The 20,546-nt window shown below is 38.7% G+C and overlaps 1 protein-coding gene across 1 annotated transcript in view; it reads left to right on the top strand.

Moving 5' to 3' along the window:
* Positions 1–19,669, top strand: part of DNAJC13 (DnaJ heat shock protein family (Hsp40) member C13) — a 162,160-nt gene extending 142,491 nt beyond the window's left edge. Inside the window, exons 49-56 of the mRNA XM_005906542.3 lie at positions 2,485–2,654; positions 2,822–2,864; positions 3,524–3,697; positions 4,937–5,116; positions 5,542–5,682; positions 7,276–7,419; positions 13,244–13,343; positions 18,804–19,669. Coding sequence (XP_005906604.2) covers positions 2,485–2,654; positions 2,822–2,864; positions 3,524–3,697; positions 4,937–5,116; positions 5,542–5,682; positions 7,276–7,419; positions 13,244–13,343; positions 18,804–18,910 — 1,059 coding nt within the window. The 3' untranslated portion in view covers positions 18,911–19,669. The remainder of the gene's footprint in view (positions 1–2,484; positions 2,655–2,821; positions 2,865–3,523; positions 3,698–4,936; positions 5,117–5,541; positions 5,683–7,275; positions 7,420–13,243; positions 13,344–18,803) is intronic.
* Positions 19,670–20,546: the final 877 nt, after the last annotated feature.

Raw genomic sequence — 20,546 nt, 5'->3', positions numbered from 1 at the left:
TGTACTAGAATTAATTTTTGAGCTTTTTAGTAATTTTTTAACCTTTGAAATACATGAGGGACAAATTTTACCAAGCTGAATATATTTTTACTTAAATTTTCTATATAGGAAAAAATATAAAGTGTCAGCTCCTTAATTGAATGATTTGCAACAAGAGATTCTAGAACTGGGGTCAGTAAACTTCTTTTCCATTTTTATAACTTTATTCAGATATAATTGACATGCCATACAATTCATACACATAAAGTATACCATTCAATGTTTTGGGCAACAACAGTCAGTTTTAGAACATTTTCATCAAACCAGGAAAAATCCTAATTTAGCAGTCACTTCCCTATACTTACACCACATTTTGTTTTTCCATTTATTGATTGAAAATGGACATACAGATTATTTCTAGTTTTTGGCTATTCTGTATGATGCTGCTGTGAACACATGTGTACAAGTTTTTGTGTGGCTATGTATTTTATTTCTCTGAGAGTAGAATATCTGGGTAATATGGTACCACTATTTTTAACCTTTCAGGGAATTATCAGACTATTTTTATTTTCCCCAGTGGCGGCACCTTTTTACATACCACCACTGATGGTGATATCCACCTCTTCTTTAACACTTACTATATAGAACTTCATTGAATATGGTCATCCTAGGGGAGAAGGCAATGGCACCCCATCCTGGTACTCTTGCCTGGCAAATCCCATGGACAGAGGAGCCTGGTAGGTTGCAGTCCATGGGGTCGCTGAGGGTCGGACACGACTGAGCGACTTCCTTTCACTTTCACTTTCTTGCATTAGAGAAGGAAATGGCAACCCACTCCGGTGTTCTTGCCTGCAGAATCCCAGGGACGGGGGAGCCTGGTGGGTTGCCATCTATGGGGTCGCACAGAGTCGGACACGACTGAAGCGACTTAGCAGCAGCAGCAGCAGTGGGTGTGAAGTGTGCTGTATCAGGGTTTGCTTTGCATTTCCCTCGTGCCTAATGATGTTGAATATCTTTTCATGTGCTTATTGGCCATTTGTACATCTTTTTTAGAGAAATGTCTATTCTCATCCTTTGCTCATTTTTTAATTCAGTTGTCTTTTTACTGTTGAGTTATAATTGTCCTTTATGTATTTTGGATACCAATCCCTTATCAGATATATGATTTATAAATATTTTCTCCCAATTGTGTGGATGTTTTTCCACTTTCTTGTTTTTTTTAATTTTGATGAAGTCCTATTTATAGCTTGTGCTTTTATTATATAAAAAGCCATTATCTAATCCAGAGTTACAAAAATCTATGCCTATGTTTTTTCCTAGGTGTTTTATAGTTTTCACTCTTGTGTTTACATTTTAGATCAATTTGACCAAGAGAAGTGACATACATCCTATTTTGTGGATGCTCTCTATCATGTAACTGACATTGATTCATTGACTGCCAGGAAGTTCAGGGCTAAGTTTATTATATATTGCTTGCATTTATAAAGAGCTTTTGATATTTTCTTTATGTACTAATTCCTGTTAGTCTCATTCGTTCAAATAAGTTTTTTGAGTATCAGCTTGTGCCAGGGAATAGAAAATACAGGCACTGACAAGACAGACTGGGCCAGGAAAGGTTTCTATAAGATGAGATTTAACACAGACTTGAATCACACAAAGGAGATAAAACTATGTGGAGATCTGAGGGAAAAACTTGTCTTCCCAACCTTCATTTTCCCTTTGCCCTTATGTCTCAGTTTGTGACATAAAAGCACAAGCTATAAAACTAATTTTCAGTTTCTATGTGTGTGTCAGATGTTATTTTTTTAAGGTGCTTTTTAAATCCTTTTTGGGGAAAGGCACAGTAAAATGTAAAACATGGTACTAAAAACTACTTGTGTAACACAAAGCATGAGAAGAATTTGTGAGGGTGTGGGGTGGGGTTGGGGAGAGGTAGAGGGACAGATCAGCTGAGGGCTTTCTGGGAAGAGGGGACAGCATCTGTAGGGCAGGGTCTGGTAGGTTGGTGTGCTCTGGGAACTTCACACACCAGTGCTGCTGAATTTCTTAACGTTACTTAAATCTGAGGTGGATAGAGGAAATTAACCCAGGTAGGTAAGTAGGAGGTCGTAGTGAGTCTTGTTACCTTTGCATGTGTGTGCGTACTCAGCTGTGTCTGACTCTTTGCTGTCCCATGAACTATAGCCCGTCAGGCTCCTCTGTCCACGGGATTTTCCAGGCAAGAATACTGGAGTGGGTTGCCATCCCCTTCTCCAGGAAATCGGATCTTCCCAACCCAGAGATCGAACCTGAGTCTTCTACATCTCCTGCATTGGCAGATGGATTCTTTACGACTGAGCCACCATAAACCAGGGTTTATCTGTTATCCAGGACTTTTGGATGTTAGTTATGGCCCGTATCAGCCTTAACACACATTATAGCATCATTCTTAGAGAAATGTAAAGCAAACCAAATATTGAGATGTTTTCAATAGGTCTTTTTTCTTTCTCAAATTTCCTCGTCCAGGTTCGAATTACATTGATGAAATTTCTCCCAAGCGTTTTTATGGATGCCATGAGGGACAACCCTGAAGCTGCTGTCCATATTTTTGAAGGAACGCATGAAAATCCTGAGTTAATTTGGAACGATAGTTCCAGAGATAAAGTGTCCACGACAGTTAGAGAAATGATGCTCGAGTAAGTAAAGACACACATGAACAACTTGGGACCTGCAGGTGGAGGCACCAGGGAGGCAGACGTTTTCCACGTCATCTGTCACCGCTCCAAGACTTACTGTATAAGGGTTAATGAACGTGTGTCTTGTGACTAAAGTTTGATGTCCTGTCCTTCTTTTTTTCCCCAAGGCACTTTAAAAATCAGCAAGACAACCCTGACGTAAACTGGAAGGTAAAGTATACTTTTATTCAGAGGAAGGAATTTTACATTTTACCGTAAATTTATTGTTTTAAGTTCCTGCTGAGTGAATATAAAGCCATCCTTTGCTTTGTTACTAAGATACTTAAATCTTCCCCTGGAAAACAAGGTTTTAAACATTAAAAAAAAAGTAGGAATTTTCACTTTTGGAGTATCTTAATCAAAGGACTTTTTCTGAAAAGAGTAACTTAATCAAAGGAACTTTTATTGAAATATATTAAGTGAAAATAAAACAAATAATTTTGACTTGATTGTATTAATGACCTTTTAAAGCTGGCTCAGATGGTAAAGCATCTGTCTACAGTGTGAGAGACCTGGGTTTGATCCCTGGGTTGGGAAGATTCCCTAGAGAAGGAAATGGCAACCCACTCCAGTACTCTTGCTTGAAAATCCCATGGACAGAGGAGCTCGGTGCAGCCTACTATCCATGGGGTCGCAAAGAGTCGGGCAGGACTGAGCGACTTCACTTTCACTTTCATTGCATGAAGATTTCTTTAATAGGGTTTTTTATTTCTTTCTTGTTAATGTATTGGGCTAGGCAAAAAAAGTTTGGTGCCCAAACAGACTTTTTTGCCCAATCCAATATAACTAATGATTAGTAAATAACTTGACTATTCTTTATCTATTTAAAGTTGCCTGAAGATTTTGCTGTGGTGTTTGGAGAAGCAGAAGGTGAACTTGCTGTTGGAGGAGTTTTCTTGAGAATCTTTATTGCACAACCAGCTTGGGTTCTAAGAAAGCCTAGAGAATTTCTTACTGCACTGCTAGAAAAGTTAACTGAGCTTCTGGAGAAGAACAGTCCTCATGTAAGCTTTAGTCATCAGTGAGATATTTCACATATTTTGCTAAATATGTTGATAGTGTTTCTGTTAAAACACCATTCTCATTGACCACACGTTAAGAATTGGATACCTCTTTTAGGGTAGCCCCCACACTTAAATTCGTATATGCGTGATCAAAAGTGAAACTTCTTAGTCTGAAGAACAATTGCGGAGGTTCAGAAAGGTTTCTGCCATCCCATTTCCAGTGATTGTGTGGTTTTTAAGGAGAAACCTAAAGGTTTAATGTAGAAATCTAAATGGAAGTGAGTCCTGCTAGGGCATATATCTTCACTCAGCTAAAGAAATTGATAGGAAAGTCTTAACTATTGATAAATGAATGAACCCTGTACCTATGTTCAAAAGCTAGCAGGAAAGCAAGAGTAAGTAAGAAAGTAGATTTGGTCTTGGTTTGGCCAGTCATAAACCCTGAAATAGAAAGTTTTGTTATTTGAATCTATATATTAAAATAACTGAGGTATGTGATTGTTGTTGAATTAATTAAAAAAGCTGGCTTTCAAGGTGGCTAAGAGCCTGTGTTGTTTGATGGTCCTGGCATCCATCAAACAACACAGGCTCTGTGATAAGCCTGTGGCCTGGAGTAATACCTCCCAACTCTGCCTCAGTTGCCTCATAGAAAGATCACAGCATCTGCCTCTAAGGCTGAAGTTTTCATGAGTTTTGATAAATGTGAAGCACTTAGTATAATGTAAAGTACTTAGAAATCATTAGTTGGTATCATTAGCTTTTCAAGACTTTTTAAAAAATATAAATAGTATGTCAGATATTTATATATATATCTCTTTCTATAGTCACGATTTCTCTTTACTCTGATCTTTACAGAACCAGGGAAAACATTCCACTAGTTGTTGCATTTTCCTGAATTATTGATGTTCTCCAATACTGACAATTCTGTAACATTACCTAAAAATATCTAGTAATATTTTTTGAGAGATGATCTCTAAATAGAAATATCTGTCTGCAGTAGAAATGAGATGTAAAATAGAAATGCCCAGAGAAAATCTGTGTAGATTCAGATATCACATTCTTAGAGTCCTTTAAATTCATGCTTTTATCAAGATGGAGATGTTTGTTGTTCTTTTAGGATTTGTGGATCAGTTTTCAAGCACCAGCACTTAGAATCTGTTTTGAACACCAAATAATTACCAATTTAAGACTGTATCAGTTTTTTATAGTTTGCTTGTTCATGTTTTTTATGCCCTCCAGGGAGAGACTCTGGAAACTTTGACAATGGCAACGGTATGTCTCTTCAGTGCACAGCCTCAGCTGGCTGATCAGGTCCCACCATTGGGCCATCTTCCCAAAATTATCCAGGCGATGAATCATAGGAACAACGCCATTCCTAAGAGTGCCATTCGAGTTATTCATGCCCTGTCTGAAAATGAGGTATTGATGATAAATCCATTTGGTAGCTTAAAGCTGTAGAATTTATCTGTGCTCCCTCTTCCTGACTAATGTACATTGCAGAATAAATCCCTTTCCTACCACGTACCTTCATCCATATGAACTGCATGCTATTATAACGGTTCTTAAACTGGTTTAAATGATATGATTAATAGGAGACTGAATTTGACTCAGTTCATTGTTAAACTTGAACTGATGGGACTTCCCTGGCAGTCCAGTGGTTAAAGCTCCACACTTCCACTGCAGGATGTGTGGGTTTGATCCCTGGTTGGGAAACTAAGATCCCACATGCCTCACAGCATGGCCAAACAAAACTTGAACTGAATGTAGGTTTTTCATATATTATTGTGGTATTTACTGTGTTACATAAATTATTGCTTTCTACAAGTAACCTTCTCTTTTCTTAGCTCTGTGTTCGAACCATGGCATCTTTGGAGACCATTGGCCCACTGATCAATGGAATGAAAAAACGACCGGATACCATTGGCCTAGCCTGTGAGGCAATTAATAGAATGTTTCAGAAGGAGCAGAGTGAATTAGTAGCACAGGTAAGTAACTTTCTAGATTCCTATTTTAGGGACGGCAACATACCAAACAAATAGATTTTCACTTATTTAGCACTGATTTTGGCTTCCCTGACTTGGCAGAGAGGTAACTTGTGAGCTGGTGCATGTACAATTTTATATTTTATATACACACACACATACCGGATGAAACATGTATATATACACACAGAAAAGGTAGGCCAGCTACCAAAAATCTTACCAATGTCAAAGTACTTTTGTGATGTTTGAATTTTAAATTTTGATTGTTTACTAAACATTTATCCTTAGCTTTGTAAAATTTGGTTTATCCTTTTTGAAAGATTCATTTTTGTTTATATTCCTTTGTTTCTTAAGTCACATTTGAAAAGCACACCAAGACTTTTATAGTCCTTTTCGAGGAGAATATAAAAGAAAACTAATGAAAAGAAGACTTGGTGGATTCCAATGTAAAGTAGTAGCAGACATCAAGGGAACAAAAACCATACAGTCAATTTAAAAATCATTGAAAAAGCGATCCTTCTAAAATAGAACTCTTTATAAGTTATTCTGCACTTAAAAATTCTTCAGTGGTTTCCCATTATCTGCCAGATGACAAAGTTACATCTGACATCCTTAACCTGAATACAAGGCCCTACATCTTTATTATCTGGCTCTCCTATTTTCCAGCCCTTTTTCCTCTCAGATCATCTCTCTCCACCCACCCCTACTTCCATCCCTGTTCCTCATTCACGCAAGTTAGAAGTACTGGGTACATTTCAAGGAGATAATTAGATGCTCTGAGGTTCAGACTTAAAACTGACTAGGTGGGTTGTTGTATTAGAAAGAACATGAGCTAGTTCTGCCACTTGATGGCTCTGTGACCTCAGGCATGTTATTTAGCCTTAGCAGTACTCAGATTCCTTGTCTGTAAAATAAAGCTACGGCTTCTCACAATGTTGTTCTGAGAATAATATCTATAAAAAGAGGAACACTTAGTAAATGTTAGTTGCTTTGTCACCTCTTCTTTTTGAATTTCAGAGTGGGCATTGAAAATTGTGTGGTACCAGAGTATTACTTAGCTTTTATTAGGCCGATAGAAAATGTATGGGGACTGTAAAGGTTGATGTTTTAAGAGAATGTGAAAAAAATTAGTATTTTCCAAATATTGTTTCACATCAGTATATGTCATTAGAAGAGGCAGACCAATATACTGGCTATAAACTCAGGTTCTGTGCTTCATAGGTCTAGATACAGAGTCCATTGCCACCTAGCTCTGACTGCCAAGGCCTTCATGTGTTGATTTTTCCATCGATAATAATTGTGCCTTCATCATTTGATTTGGGGAGGATTAAGTAAAATAATCAGCATATAACATTTGAATAGTTGATGAAAGAGAATAAGATCTCATTAAATAAAAATGTCCCTATCATTAGATACCCACGTCTACCCCCAAATTCTGTCTCTGGAATTAAAATAAAGTGGAGTGTCCTCTTCCAGGTAGGGTCCTGGGAGTGAAATTATTTCCTCAGTGGATGGCTTACATTTTTTTCTAAAGCATATGTGTGTGTATATGCACACATACATACACACACATATATACTTAATATTTTCTTCTAGGCCCTGAAAGTAGATTTGGTCCCATACCTTTTAAAATTACTTGAAGGCATTGGCCTTGAAAATCTGGACAGCCCAGCAGCCACAAAGGCTCAGATTGTTAAAGCTCTCAAGGCAATGACTCGAAGCCTGCAGCATGGAGAACAGGTGAGTCTGCACAGAGGTAACTTGATCTGTTCATTACTACAAGACATTTTCAAAACCAGGGGTCTTGACCATTGGTGATCCATGCACTTCAGCTCAGGTTCTACTTAAAGGTGTGTTTGTTGACCATAACTGGAGCAGATCCCAAGATCACAAATGGACTAGCATACCTGCCTTATAAACACAAACCATATACTCAAATGGGGCTTCCCTGGTAGCTCAGTGGTAAAGAATCCTTCTGCCGGTGCAGGAGATGTGGGTTTGCTCCCTGGGTCAGGAAGATCCCCTGGAGAACGAAATGGCACCCCACTTCAATATTCCTATCTGGGAAATCCCTTGGACAGAGGATCCTGGCAGGCTACAGTCCATGGGGTTGCAAAAGAGTCTGACACAACTTAGCAACTAAACAACAACAGATAGTCACCAGGGGGATTCTTTCTCTGGATAGTGATAGCGTGTTGCACATTCTTAAGCATAGAAGAATGTTGAGCATTTAGTGCTGATTAAAATTAACTTTCAATTCTAGAAGTTCTTGTGAAATAGTGATAACCAGTTTCACTGACTCTACCCTAATATCTTTAAAAAGATACAGAATATCATTTTAGTTTCATCTCCTTCATTAGCACTTACAAAGTGTTGGCTATTAGCCCAACAAAGTCTCTTTTGTTGTAACTTCAGTTCAGTTCAGTCGCTCAGTCGTGTCCAACTCTTTGCGACCCCATGAATCACAGCACGCCAGGCCTCCCTGTCCATCACCAACTCCTGGAGTTCACTCAGACTCACGTCCATCGAGTCAGTGATGCCATCCAGCCATCTCATCCTCTGTCGTCCCCTTCTCCTCCTGCCCCCAATCCCTCCCAGCATCAGAGTCTTTTCCAATGAGTCAACTCTTTGCATGAGGTGGCCAAAGTACTGGAGTTTCAGCTTTAGCATCATTCCTTCCAAAGAAATCCCAGGGCTGATCTTCAGAATGGACTGGTTGGATCTCCTTGCAGTCCAAGGGACTCTCAAGAGTCTTCTCTAACACCACAGTTCAAAAGCATCAATTAGGTGTGTATTAATGTGTATCAGCTGGGCTTCAGTGAAGAATCAGTGAAGAATCCACCTGCAATTCAGGAGACCCAGTTTCACTTCCTGGGTCAGGAAGATCCCCTGGAGAAGGGAATGGCTACCCACTCCAGTATTCTTGCCTGGAGAATTCCATGAACTTATGAGCCTGGGGGACTACAGTCCGTGGCGTGGCAAAGAGTCAGACATAGCTGAGAGAGTAACACTCCACTCTACAATTGTTTCAGCTGCATGAGCACGCCTAGTTCAAACCAGTTCAGTAATTTTATTTTCCTCATTGGTTTTATTCTTAATATTGCTTCTGAGGAGTTCCTCATTCAATATTATTATATAGTCCATTTAGTAATGCTCTTTTTTTTTTTTTTAAATGAAGCGAAATTCATATAACGTAAAATTAACCCTTTTAAACTGAAAAATTCACTGATACTCAGTACATTAACAATGTTGTGGGGCTTCCCTGGTGGTCCAATGGTTAAAAATCCACCTGCCAATGCAGGGGTTGCAGCTTTGATCCCTGATGCCACATGTGGAGAATCCCACATGGCTTGGGACAACTAACCCCGTGTGCCACAACTACTGAGACCCCCGCACCCTAGAGCACAAGGTGAAACCTGTACACCGGAGAAGCCACTGCAGTGAGAAGCCTGCACACCACAACTAGAGAGCAGCCGCTGTTCTACAACTAGAGAAAGCCCACGTGCAGCAGTGAATATGAGCACAGCCAAAAATAAATTAAAAAAAAAAAATTATATAACCACCACCTGCCTAGTTCCCAGAAATAGTTATTAAGTAGTTATTTCCCATTTCTTCTTTCCCTCAGCTTCTGGCAGTCACCACTCTTATTTTCTAGGAATTCTGGACATTTCACATAAGTGGAATCATGCAGTATGTGACCTGTGTCTGGCTTCTGTCTCTTAGCATGTTTTCAGGGTACAACTGTGTTACAGTGTGTTTCAACACTTGCTTCCTTTTTAAGGCTGAATAATGTTCCATTGTATGTATATGCCATGTTTACCCATTTATCTGTTCATAAGTATTTGGACTATTTCTATTTACTAATGTTCTTCTGTAGATTTAAACTGACTTAAAGCTTTCCTTTAGTGAATCCACTGTGTTTGTATGTTCCAACTAAAGAAGCATTTTTTATGCCATTTTCTCTTCTAGCAGACTTATCATTTGAGCTGTTTGGGGTGAAAATAAAGAAGAGAGATGGCATGTGCTATTGCAGTCATTAACTATATGTTTATTAAACTTGCCTGTGGGTGTTCTGAATGCCAAGCAAAGGCATTCCTGTGTACCACGTGCCCCCAATCATGCTCCCCTCAACTTGCCACTGGATTCCTGTTGATGAGAATTGACGGAGCAACTCTTGATAACCACCTTCCACTCACAAGGGAAGGAAAGAATTACAATAATTTCCAAAGTAGAAACTCCAGCACATTCACAACAAATCACTTTCACCACTGCTTCGCTCCATGGTTGGGAGAAAGAGTCTTTTGGACTCTCATGGTCCCCATGTGTATCTCTACTTTAATGCTTCCCATTATGTTATCTGGCACCATCTATCTCCTTTCCTAGACTGTAGGCACTTCAGGGACAGAGAATGTCTTTCTCATCTTTGTGTCCACTGTGGAACCCATGATTTGAGTGCTCCATAAATATTTGATCTCAACCTTGATATGTGTTTAAAGATACCTTCTACATTGAAATTTCTTAAGTTGTTTTTTTTTCTTAAATCTTTTTCCCAGAAAGAAACATGTCTTGCCTCTTAGTATGCATTTACACACAAGTCATTTATACTGCGCATTTTATATGTGATATACTGTTACTTTCTAGATTGTTCATTTTTGTTCAGTCACTAAGTCGTGTCCGACTCTGCAGGCGCATGGGCTGCAGCACACCGTGTTTCTCTGTCCTGCACTATTTCCTGACGTTTGCTCAAACTCATGTCCATTGAGTCAGTGATGCTATCCAACCGTCTCATCCTTTGTTCCCCCCCACCCCTTCTCCTCCTGCCCTCAGTCTTTCCCAGCATCAGAGTCTTTTCCAGTAAGTTGGCTCTTTACATCAGGTGGCGAAAGTATTGGAGCTTCAATATCAGTCCTTCTAATGAATATTCAGGGTTGATTTCCTTTAAGATTGACTAGTTTGATCTCCCTGTGTCCAAGCAACTCTTTAGAATCTTCTCTGGCACCACAGTTCAAAAGCATCAATTTTTTAGCGCTCTGCCTTCTTCATGATCCAACTCTAACATCCATATGTGACTACTGGAAAAACCATAGCTTTGACTGGATGGACCTTTATCAGCAAAGTAATGTCCCCACTTTTTAATATGCTGTCTAGGTTTATCATAGTTTTTCTTTCAAGGAGCAAGTGTCTTTTAATTTCATATCTGTAATCACCATCTGCAGTGAGAGGCTCTTTAGTTCCTCTTTGTTTTCTGCCATTAGAGTGGTATCATCTGCATATCTGAGGTTGTTGATATTTCTCCCAACAATCTTGATTCCAGCTTGTGATTCATCCAGCCTGGCATTTCACATGATGTACTTTCCATATAAGTTAAATAAGCAAGGTGACAATATCCAGACTTGACATACTCCTTTCCCAGTTTGGAACCAGTCAGTTGTTCCATGTCTGGTTCTAACTGTTGCTTCTTGACCCCTGTACAGGTTTCTCAGGAGGCAGGAATGGTGATCTGGTACTCCCATCTAAGCATTTCCCAGTTTGTTTGATCTATACAGTTTGATCTACATAGTCAAAAGACTTTCATGTAGTCAGTGAAGCAGAAGTGAATTTTTTGGAATTCTCTTACTTTTTCAGTGATCCAATGGATGTTGGCAAATTGATCTCTGATACCTCTGCCTTTTCTAAACCCAGCTTGTATATCTGGAAATTCTTGGTTCACATACTGCTGAATTCTAGCTTGAAGGATTTTGAGCATTACCTTGCTAGCATGTGAGATGAGCACAGTTGTACAGTAGTGTGAACATTCTTTGGCATTGCCCTTCTTTGGGATTAGAATGAAAACTGATCTTTTCCATCCCTGTGGCCATGGCTGAGTTTTCCAAATTTGCAGACATACTGAGTTCAGCACTTTAAAACACTTTAAAACAGCATCAACCTTTAGGATTTTAAATAACTCAGCTGGAGTTCAGTCACCTCCATTAGCTTTGTTCATAGTAATGCTTCCTAAGGCCCACTTGACTTCATGCTCCTGGATGTCTGGCTCTAGGTGAGTGACCACACCATCGTGGTTATACGGGTCATCAAAACCTTTTTTTGTATAGTTCTCCTATGTATTCTTGCCACCTCTTCTTAATCTCTTCTGCTTCTGTTAAATCCTTACTGTTTTTGTCCTTTATTGTGCCCGTCCTTGCATGAAATATTCCCTTGATAGCTCCAGTTTTCTTGAAGAGATCTCTAGTCTTTCCCATTCTATTTTTTCCCCTCTATTTCTTTGCACTGTTCATTGAAGAAGGCCTTCTTATCTCTTGTTGCTATTCTCTGGAACTCTGCATTCAGTTTGCATATCTTTCCCTTCCTCCTTTGCCTTTCACTTCTCTCCTTTCTACAGCGACTTGTGAAGCTTCATCCAAAAACCATTTTGCCTTCTTGGATTTCTTTTTCTTTGGGATGGTTTTGGTCACTGCCTCCTGTACGATGTTATGAACTTCCATTCATAGTTCTTTAGGCATCCTGAATGGCCTAGTGGTTTTCCTCAATTTCAGCCTGAATTTTGCAATAAGTAACTGATACTTTGAACCACAGTGGCTTCTAGGTCTTGTTTTGACTGACTGTATAGAGTATCTCCATCCTTGGTTGCAAAGAATGTAATCATCCTGATTTTGGTATTGACCATCTAGTGATGTCCATGTGTAGAGTCATCTCTTGGGTTATTGGAAAGGCATGTTTGGTGTGACCAGCATGTTCTCTTGACAAAACTGTTAGCCTTTGCCCTACTTCATTTTGTACCCCAAGGCCAAACTTGCCTGTTATTCCAGGTATCTCTTGACTTCCTACTTTTGCATTCCAATCCCTTATGATGAAAAGGACGTTTTTGGGGGGTGTTGTTAGTAGTTCTAGGAAGTATTCTGGGTCTTCGTAGAACCACTAAGTTTCAGCTTCTTTGGCATCAGCAGTTGGAACATAGACTTAGATTACTGTGATGTTAAATATTTTTGCCTTGGAAACGAACCAGGATCAGATTCTGTTGTTGAAATTTCACCCAAGTACTGCATTTCAGACTCTTTGTTGACTCTGAGGATTTCTTCTAGGGGATTCTTGCCCACAGTAGTAGATATAATGGTCATATGAATTAAATTCACCCAGTCCTGGCTATTTTAGTTCACTGATTCCTTCTAACAGGTCACATCCATAGTTTGAAAGAGTGCTTTAAGTTTTAGCTTGAATTTTGCAATATTTTGTCCCAAATCGCTTCCTCAGAAATACTTCATGAGCCCACACCACAGTCAGCCAATTGTTACTATCACATGAATATCTTACTGCCCAAATTACATGCAAACCAATAAGTCTGAATAGTTGAGTCCAAGTCTAGAGGGAGGACTGATTTAGGCATTTCTTTGGGTCTGGTTTAATGAGATGTGCCTGGTGTAGAGTGTGTGATGAATGTCTCGGTTCATCTTTGAACCTTTCCTGAGTTGGCCTCTTTGGTTTGTCTTGGAAGTTTGCTTTTTCTTTTTAATCTAATCTACCAACATCCAGTTGGTTTATGTTCAAAGAGTTTGTTTTACTTCCCTAGGTGAATGAAATCCTGTCTCGTTCTTCAGTCTGGAGTGCCTTCAAAGATCAGAAACATGATTTGTTTATTTCTGAGTCACAAACAGCAGGATACCTCACAGGTAAACCAAAGCACACCCAATTCTCTTTCCTAAGACATATGGCAGTAGCCATATGGACCTTCCTTTTGCCCTGTCTAGACTGAAAACAGCATTTACCGAGTTTTCCTAGATTCCTATTATAACTACCCATCTTGGAGATGTCATGGAAGTGCAGTGGACCCCTGATTCTAGCCCAGACAACATACGGACTATTGTGGTGTTGAATGTATGCTGAGTACAAAGCGGACTCTGATCAGTTTTTAACCCAGTTAATCCAGGATGTCATACTTTATATTTTGGGTATGGCTGTATTAAAATGTTTATCTTGAACATGTACATAAAGAGTGGAGAAGTATTTACTCAGAATTATCAGTATCAGAAACATGATAGCATTATTCCATTCTGTCAGATTAATAGATTGAAGTTCCAACTATGCACACTCACATGTCAAATATTTTTTCTTCTAAGTTACCAGTGACTAATCTGTAATTTTATTAAATATTTAAGGCTTGTATTCTCATGGGAGGAAATATATGGGTGCCATAAAGGAAAGGATATTTTGCTGCCTGGGCGTCAAAAGAAACTCCAGATATTTGTCCATTTGGCACACTTATTTTAACATAATAATTCTGAAATACTCATTTTCATATTGGCTTCTGTTTAAAAAGAAGGTCATAGCATTAAACTACTAAATGCTGAAAAATGAAATATAGTCTTTGGTATTAAAGTTTTTAGTTTGAAATTAACCTTAGGAATATTAAGTGGTTCTTGCCATTGCCTGAAATTATAGTGTATTTTTTAAAATGTCAGCCCTACAACCTCCTCTAACCAGAGATGATGTAGGTAAATTAAGAGAAAAAATTACTACCCAATATTTCTCATACCAGTGTGACTATTTTAATAATCCTTATCGCTAGTATAGAAATTTATAAATCCTGAAGACTAAATCTTGACTAATCCAAAATAGGGACTTTGGAGAAAGTTTGCATGGTTTTAATTTTAGGATTGATTGTGACATTACTGCTTTTTTCTCACTGTGACCTCTTCAATATTAATCCACTAAAATTTATAATCAGAGCTGTAGAGTTTACAAACATGTGGTGCTGTGCATGTGTGTACTTAAGAGTAGAGGCCATAGGTCTCCCTTCTCACTTTCCCATCACCTGCCCTATGTTGGCTATGGAGAGAGATACCTAGAATACGGTCTTAGTCTCTTCCAGATCTTTCAAGCTGTAGCTTCTAAGTAGGAGTATGTTCTCATAGACACACCAAGAACTTTACCTCTTTAAATTCTGCCCAGAAAGTTTACACAATACCACCTTTTTTGTATGTAAGAATTGTATGATTAAAAAATCTGCCTTATTTTTTTCTAGCTCAGAGTAAGCTTACTTAAAATATGACCTTGAAGAATAGGGAGATATGTAGGTTATAAGCGTCCCTAGGAAGGCATCATCTAATTCTTTTGTCCTTGAGTGACCTTCACATCCATTGACCTTACTGGATGGAATAAAAGACTGCAGGTGGTCCTTGATGTACTAACAGCTGTGGGTCAAGTGGTCTGTGGTTAAAATACACAAGAGAGAGGGATTTATCTTTAGAGACCTAGAGTTTCTTTCAAAATGATTTGGGTCCTCAGCCCCACCCTCATTTCCTAATATTATAGAAAAAGTTCAGGGATTAAATAGATTTCTGTCTTGCCTTTCTTTTTACTGGGATCCTTGTGGTGGCTTCTGAATGAGTTGTGAGAAGCAGCTTTGATGAGCTGTAGAGAGTGAAGTTTAGCAGAAGAGAAAGGCTTGGGTTTGTGAATTTTTTCACATCCTTGGTCCAGCTCAAGGGGCAGAAATTCTAATAAAGCCATCAAAGTGGAGGGTGGTATAAATCCCACCCTGGAAAGGGCCTCAGGTTACTGTGTCGATTGTGAAGGTCATTGCTGAAGCCTGCAGTCACATCAGTCAACATAGGACAATCTGGACTAGTCCTGAGCTGTGTTGGCCCCCAAACTGTCCAGTTCATAGTGCATCATCAAGTTGGTGTGTTCTTTTGTTGTGAAAGTACTGCCAGTTGAACTGATGTGTATTTATTGCTCGGGTTACCGATTCTTTTTTGTGTTTGAACTTTTCTGTTGATGTGTTGCTTGTCACTGTTTGATAAAAGGGGCAAGTACTTCTAATAATGATCAGATCTCATTATGTGAAACTCCATGGAGTGTACACAATGTTGTATTGAATTGGAATTTTAAATTTTCTCCATCCTGCCTTCAGTCTTGAGAAGATTCAGATTGTACCAAGCCCCTCTCTAATCAGTTTGCAAATAAAATAAGGTACCATGAGAACAGAAGTCATCGCCAGCCCTTTCTTCTGATATGTGGACTTATTTAGGAGATGGAGATAAAGTTAATTACTATTTCAAAATAAGATTGGAATGACCAAAAATACATGTATGATTTTCTTCGTGGCAGCTGAGAAAATGTCATTCAGTCACATGCTCAGAGTTTGGAATGAAAATTAAAATATTCTAGGCCAGATTACTCAGTGTTAATAAATTGAGATGAGACTGACTCCCTAGCTTGGCATATTGCTATGTCTTGTGATAAATGTTCATCAAAAGTGCCTCAGTGGAACTTTTCCTGTGGTGTGGATTAGCTGTATCTGCTCACTGTCCAGGGCCCTGTGTTACTTAACCATTTCTTAGGTTCTAGAAGAGCTTGGTGCTGACAAGCATTTCAGCAGTGAAAATCCTCAAATTTCCTCACCTAGAAAATCAATAGAGAAAGAAAAAACAGGGAAAGGAAGAGAAACAGGCCAAGGCGAAGATGATTTAGGAGCTGGGATTGGAGATGAAGAACTTTGTACTGTACGCTTAATTATTCTACTTAATTAGAGGCAGGTAGAATAGTTAACTTGGCTTCCTAAGGTCATCAAAGGGAGAGAGGGAGTGTTTCTTGGGCCTCTCATCAGACTAGTTCATTAGATCTTTGCACAGTTGGGTTTTTTATTACCTTTTGTTTTTGTCTTTATATGTGTCCAAGACTACACAGTGGGAGCCATGTTAGGAAAGATTTCCTAAGGTCAGTGTCAGTTTATAGTAGGGCACTGCTGCTGAGGCAGGGCTTCCTTTTTCTTTTTTTTTTAATTTTCCCCACTGAAAATCCCATGTTCATTTTCACCAAAGCCCACACTCCTTTCACTACTCCATTGTGGTAGCCAATTCCGTCTGTGGGATTCTTTGTTGATTTTTATCTTTTCTCTTCCCTCTTAACTCCAGCAGCCTTACACGGTGTGCCATGCACCCCATTTCTGGCAGACCCTACTAGACCCTACTCTTTGCTCCCACAAGTCTCTGGAGAAAACACTGCCCCATCCTAGCAGCCTGTAGCTTCCTGCCCCTAGAAACCAGACATGTCTGGAAGAGGCCAGAGATGTGAGGGAGAGAGCATCTCAGACTTCATTTAAAAAAATATCAGGAATTGACCTGTCTTTCTTAAAGAGGCAAATGGTGGCACTAGAATTTGATCTCCCCTGGATAATCCTTCAGGGTCCATCGTTCACAGTTTATATTTTAGCCCAGAGGTTCCCAAACTTTCTCAGTTCACAGTGCTTTCATAGCTTAGTGATTTTTTTTCTTTATCCCTAGACCAAAAGAAATAGTAATTAATTTTATTAAGTAGTTACATTCAAACAACTTGAGAGTAGTCATACAGTATCCAACAGATGTCACTGTGTCTCCAGATTTAAAACATTCAGTGGTGTCCTGGAATTTGCCCCAGAGTGCCTCAGCATGTAGTCTGAGAACTATATCCTTAGTCCGTTTTCTATATTTAGCACTCATGATTTGGTCTCATAATCAATTCGTTTGATGTGAACAAAGTTGAGCCCACAATCAGAAGTGCTCAGGGACTATACCAATCTGGAGTGTTCAGGGGGTTATTCTTAAGGGTTTATTCCCTAGCAATCTTGCTGCTGCCTAGGGTCCAGAGTGGAACGTTGGCAGGAAGTAATATGATGGTGTGGCACTGTAGCTCTGAACTGCCTGTCAGTGGGATGTGTCTCTGCCTGTCAAGGGGGTGTGTCTCCTGTCCTCCCTACTGTCTCTCCTGAGCAGTCTGTATAAGGCCTGGTGTCCTGATTAATTGACAGCAGGGGTTGATAGATGTAAGCCCACCATTCCTTAAAAAACAGAAAATCCTTAAGTTTTCTAAGTTCAAAGTTCCAGGTGCCTGGGCATTCCAGGTGGCATGTGGCAGTTCATGCAGGCTGAGTTGTCTCTGGCTGCGTGTAACCACATGCTACAGTGTCTGCTTTCTTCAAATCCTCAGTACAAATGCTCAAGAGGTTTAAAAAAAAAAAAGATAAATCTATATTGTTCCCTTTTGTCCTACTTCAGTCCCTATTAGACCTTAGCCTTTCAGCCTGCTCTGCTGTTTGCACTTCCTTACAACTTCCCTTGCTGCTTATATTTCTTTTTTCCCCTCAGGTGTCTCTCCTTCCCTTCTCACTGGCAGCAGCCCCCTTCACCTCAGGAGCGGACTTTAGATCCGCTCCACCAGGCAGCTTGCTAACTTCTGTGTAGCTCTCTGAAGCAGGTAGAGAACCATTTTGCTAAATGCATGCCACTTCCTCTGCCTTTCTAGTCCTAACCCTTCAATGTTCCCTAGCCGTTTGCTTTGTTTCCTATGATTTCAGCTAAAAATATTGCTCAATATATAGTATTATGGTATAGTACAGAGTCTTTTACAAATACTTTGTACAGTTGTGCAATGATTCTGAGGTGTAATTAAGTGTCCCTGCAGTGTTTTAAGTTAAACTAGAAGGCTATATGCTCATAGGACACATCTTAATAAATGCTGGGATAATGGCATTTTTGTGCACTAGAGACTTAAGAGTCAAGACATATAAAACGAAAATACTAATAACCTTTTCCATAGCATTCATGTTTTGACCTATGACTAGGTGTCCAGAGTTTGCCTTATCTTTCTCAGAGACCCTTGTTCGTTTGGTGTTATTTGTTACAGTAGCATTTTTGTGCACCAAATGAAAATATGTTTAACTTAAGTATAGATGGAAGTGTTTTTGTTGTGAATTTCATCAAGTATGACTTTTGAATGGGCTAACTCGAGTACAGAGTTTCTTTCCCATTTTTTTTTTCCTCATTTGACATTAGCTATATCCTTCAGTGCCCAGGATTTTTTTTTAAATGAACTTTCCAGATGTGAGAAGGGAAAATTTTTCCATGTTTCCTCACCAGTGTTACTGTCTAGCATAAATTTTGAAATGATTTTTAACTTTGTCATATAGTAAAGGCAAACCATGAAAATGGTGTTGCAGGTGTTTGTTAAGATTTTGTTGTATGCTTAGATAATCCTAAAAGATTGCATCAGGTCCTTGTGATGGGATGCTTGACCTGGTTCTCACATTTTCATAAAGGTCGGTGTTCTCACATGACTGCTCTTTAGAAGGTTTTCCTTTTTTTCTCTTGCAGGACCTGGAGTTGCTGGCTACCTTACTGCAGGGACATCCTCATCAGTCATGTCCAACTTGCCGCCTCCTGTAGACCATGAGGCAGGTGACCTTGGCTATCAGACGTGAAACTTTCATGAGAGACAATAAACGCTGAAAGGCCAGTGCCCTGTCCACATTCCTCCAGCTGATCCATTGAAGAAAACTCTTAACTGCCTTTCTCCTGGATTCATGACAGTGTTATTCCTTTTTCTATAAATATATTTTTATTTAGGAAAAAAGTCAGTGATTCTAATTGTATCACGTTGTAAGAAAGCACTCTGTGGATCAACCTAAGTGGGTACACAAGAATTTTTTTTCTTGATGTATGTAAGCACATTTTGTTCCTTTATATCTGTTTACAAGACTGTGAATCAAAAAGACAAAGCTTTCTTCCTAGTTTTTATAATGTTTTTTCGAATTAGTGTGACTGTGGGTTGAACTGCAGTCTACAGAGGTTGGGAAATCAAAGTCACTGAGCCCCCAGAAGGGCATCCCCCTCTCCTGCCTCAAGTCTGCCTGGCTGTTCGCCCATCGTTGAACACTTTTAGGTTCTGTCCTTGCACCTGTTCACTGGTACCCTCTCCTCAATCATTTAACCTCCTGAGAGCTCACAGTACTCGTTGATATATATAACTGGCTTTACCAAATTGAATGAAAAAGGAGCTTGTGCAAAAAAATTTAAAAACAGATGTCAAGATGTTATGTAAGAGATTAGTGTAATTGTGAAATGTTCTATACATTATCAAATATATAAAGCTTTCTATATTGAATGTACATTATACAGATCATTCATATGTGTACATAAAATTTTAAAAATAAAGGGAATTGACTGCTTTGTTAAAGATATCCATTCTAGTTTAATTTTTCCCTTTAAAGACCTTACATTTTTATTTCTAAGATAGATTTAGTAGTGGTAGTAAACACAAACTTTGCCTCACATTTCCAATATATCATACAGATAGCTACATTGACATACCTGATCATTCCTAAATCCCTTCATTAATATTTCAGCACATTTATATTTCCAGGCACAGCATCTCATTTATTTTTCACACAGTATTCAAGGAGGGGTCAAGCTGTTAATAAATAGTTTAATTTGTGTGACACATTAATTACAATATTTTTAAGAGGAGAGATTTAAAGAGGGAGAGGAGGTTTCAAATAAAGATTTCAGCATTCAGGTCATCTTAGGTGATCACAAACTACAAAGAAAATATAAACATGTAAAATACATATAAGAACCAAGTTTATTACAGAGTTGGTGTGCAAGAAGAGCTGGAGTAGACACTTAATTCCTATCATAACTTACTGATTGAAAATTGTACATCAGATTTATTGATTTAAAGATTATGGAGTAATGCACCCATGTAAATATTTTAACATATAATTAGGATTTGTTTCTAAAAGGCAATAGTTTGTCATAAAAATATGTTCATTGAGAGATATTCTAACAGCTGGTTTTGAGTAGGTGTTTTAAGAGAGCATAATTGAACACAATATATTTCCTTTAAATACTAAAGGAACATGGATATTGTGGGATAATTATAATATTTAAAAGTCAATTTAAATAAATATGTAGTTGTTGATGTTTGAATATCAATAACAGCTCATCTTTATTAAGCATTATACCAAACATTTTATAAAGTGTTGTACATGCATAACTTCATTTAATCCTCAGAGCAAGTCTCATTTGATATTAGCCATATTGCTGATATAATTCCCA

The sequence above is a fragment of the Bos mutus genome, chromosome 1 (genome assembly GCF_027580195.1).
Source record: "Bos mutus isolate GX-2022 chromosome 1, NWIPB_WYAK_1.1, whole genome shotgun sequence".
Taxonomy (NCBI): domain Eukaryota; kingdom Metazoa; phylum Chordata; class Mammalia; order Artiodactyla; family Bovidae; genus Bos; species Bos mutus.
This window is presented reverse-complemented; position numbering and strand designations above follow the sequence as displayed.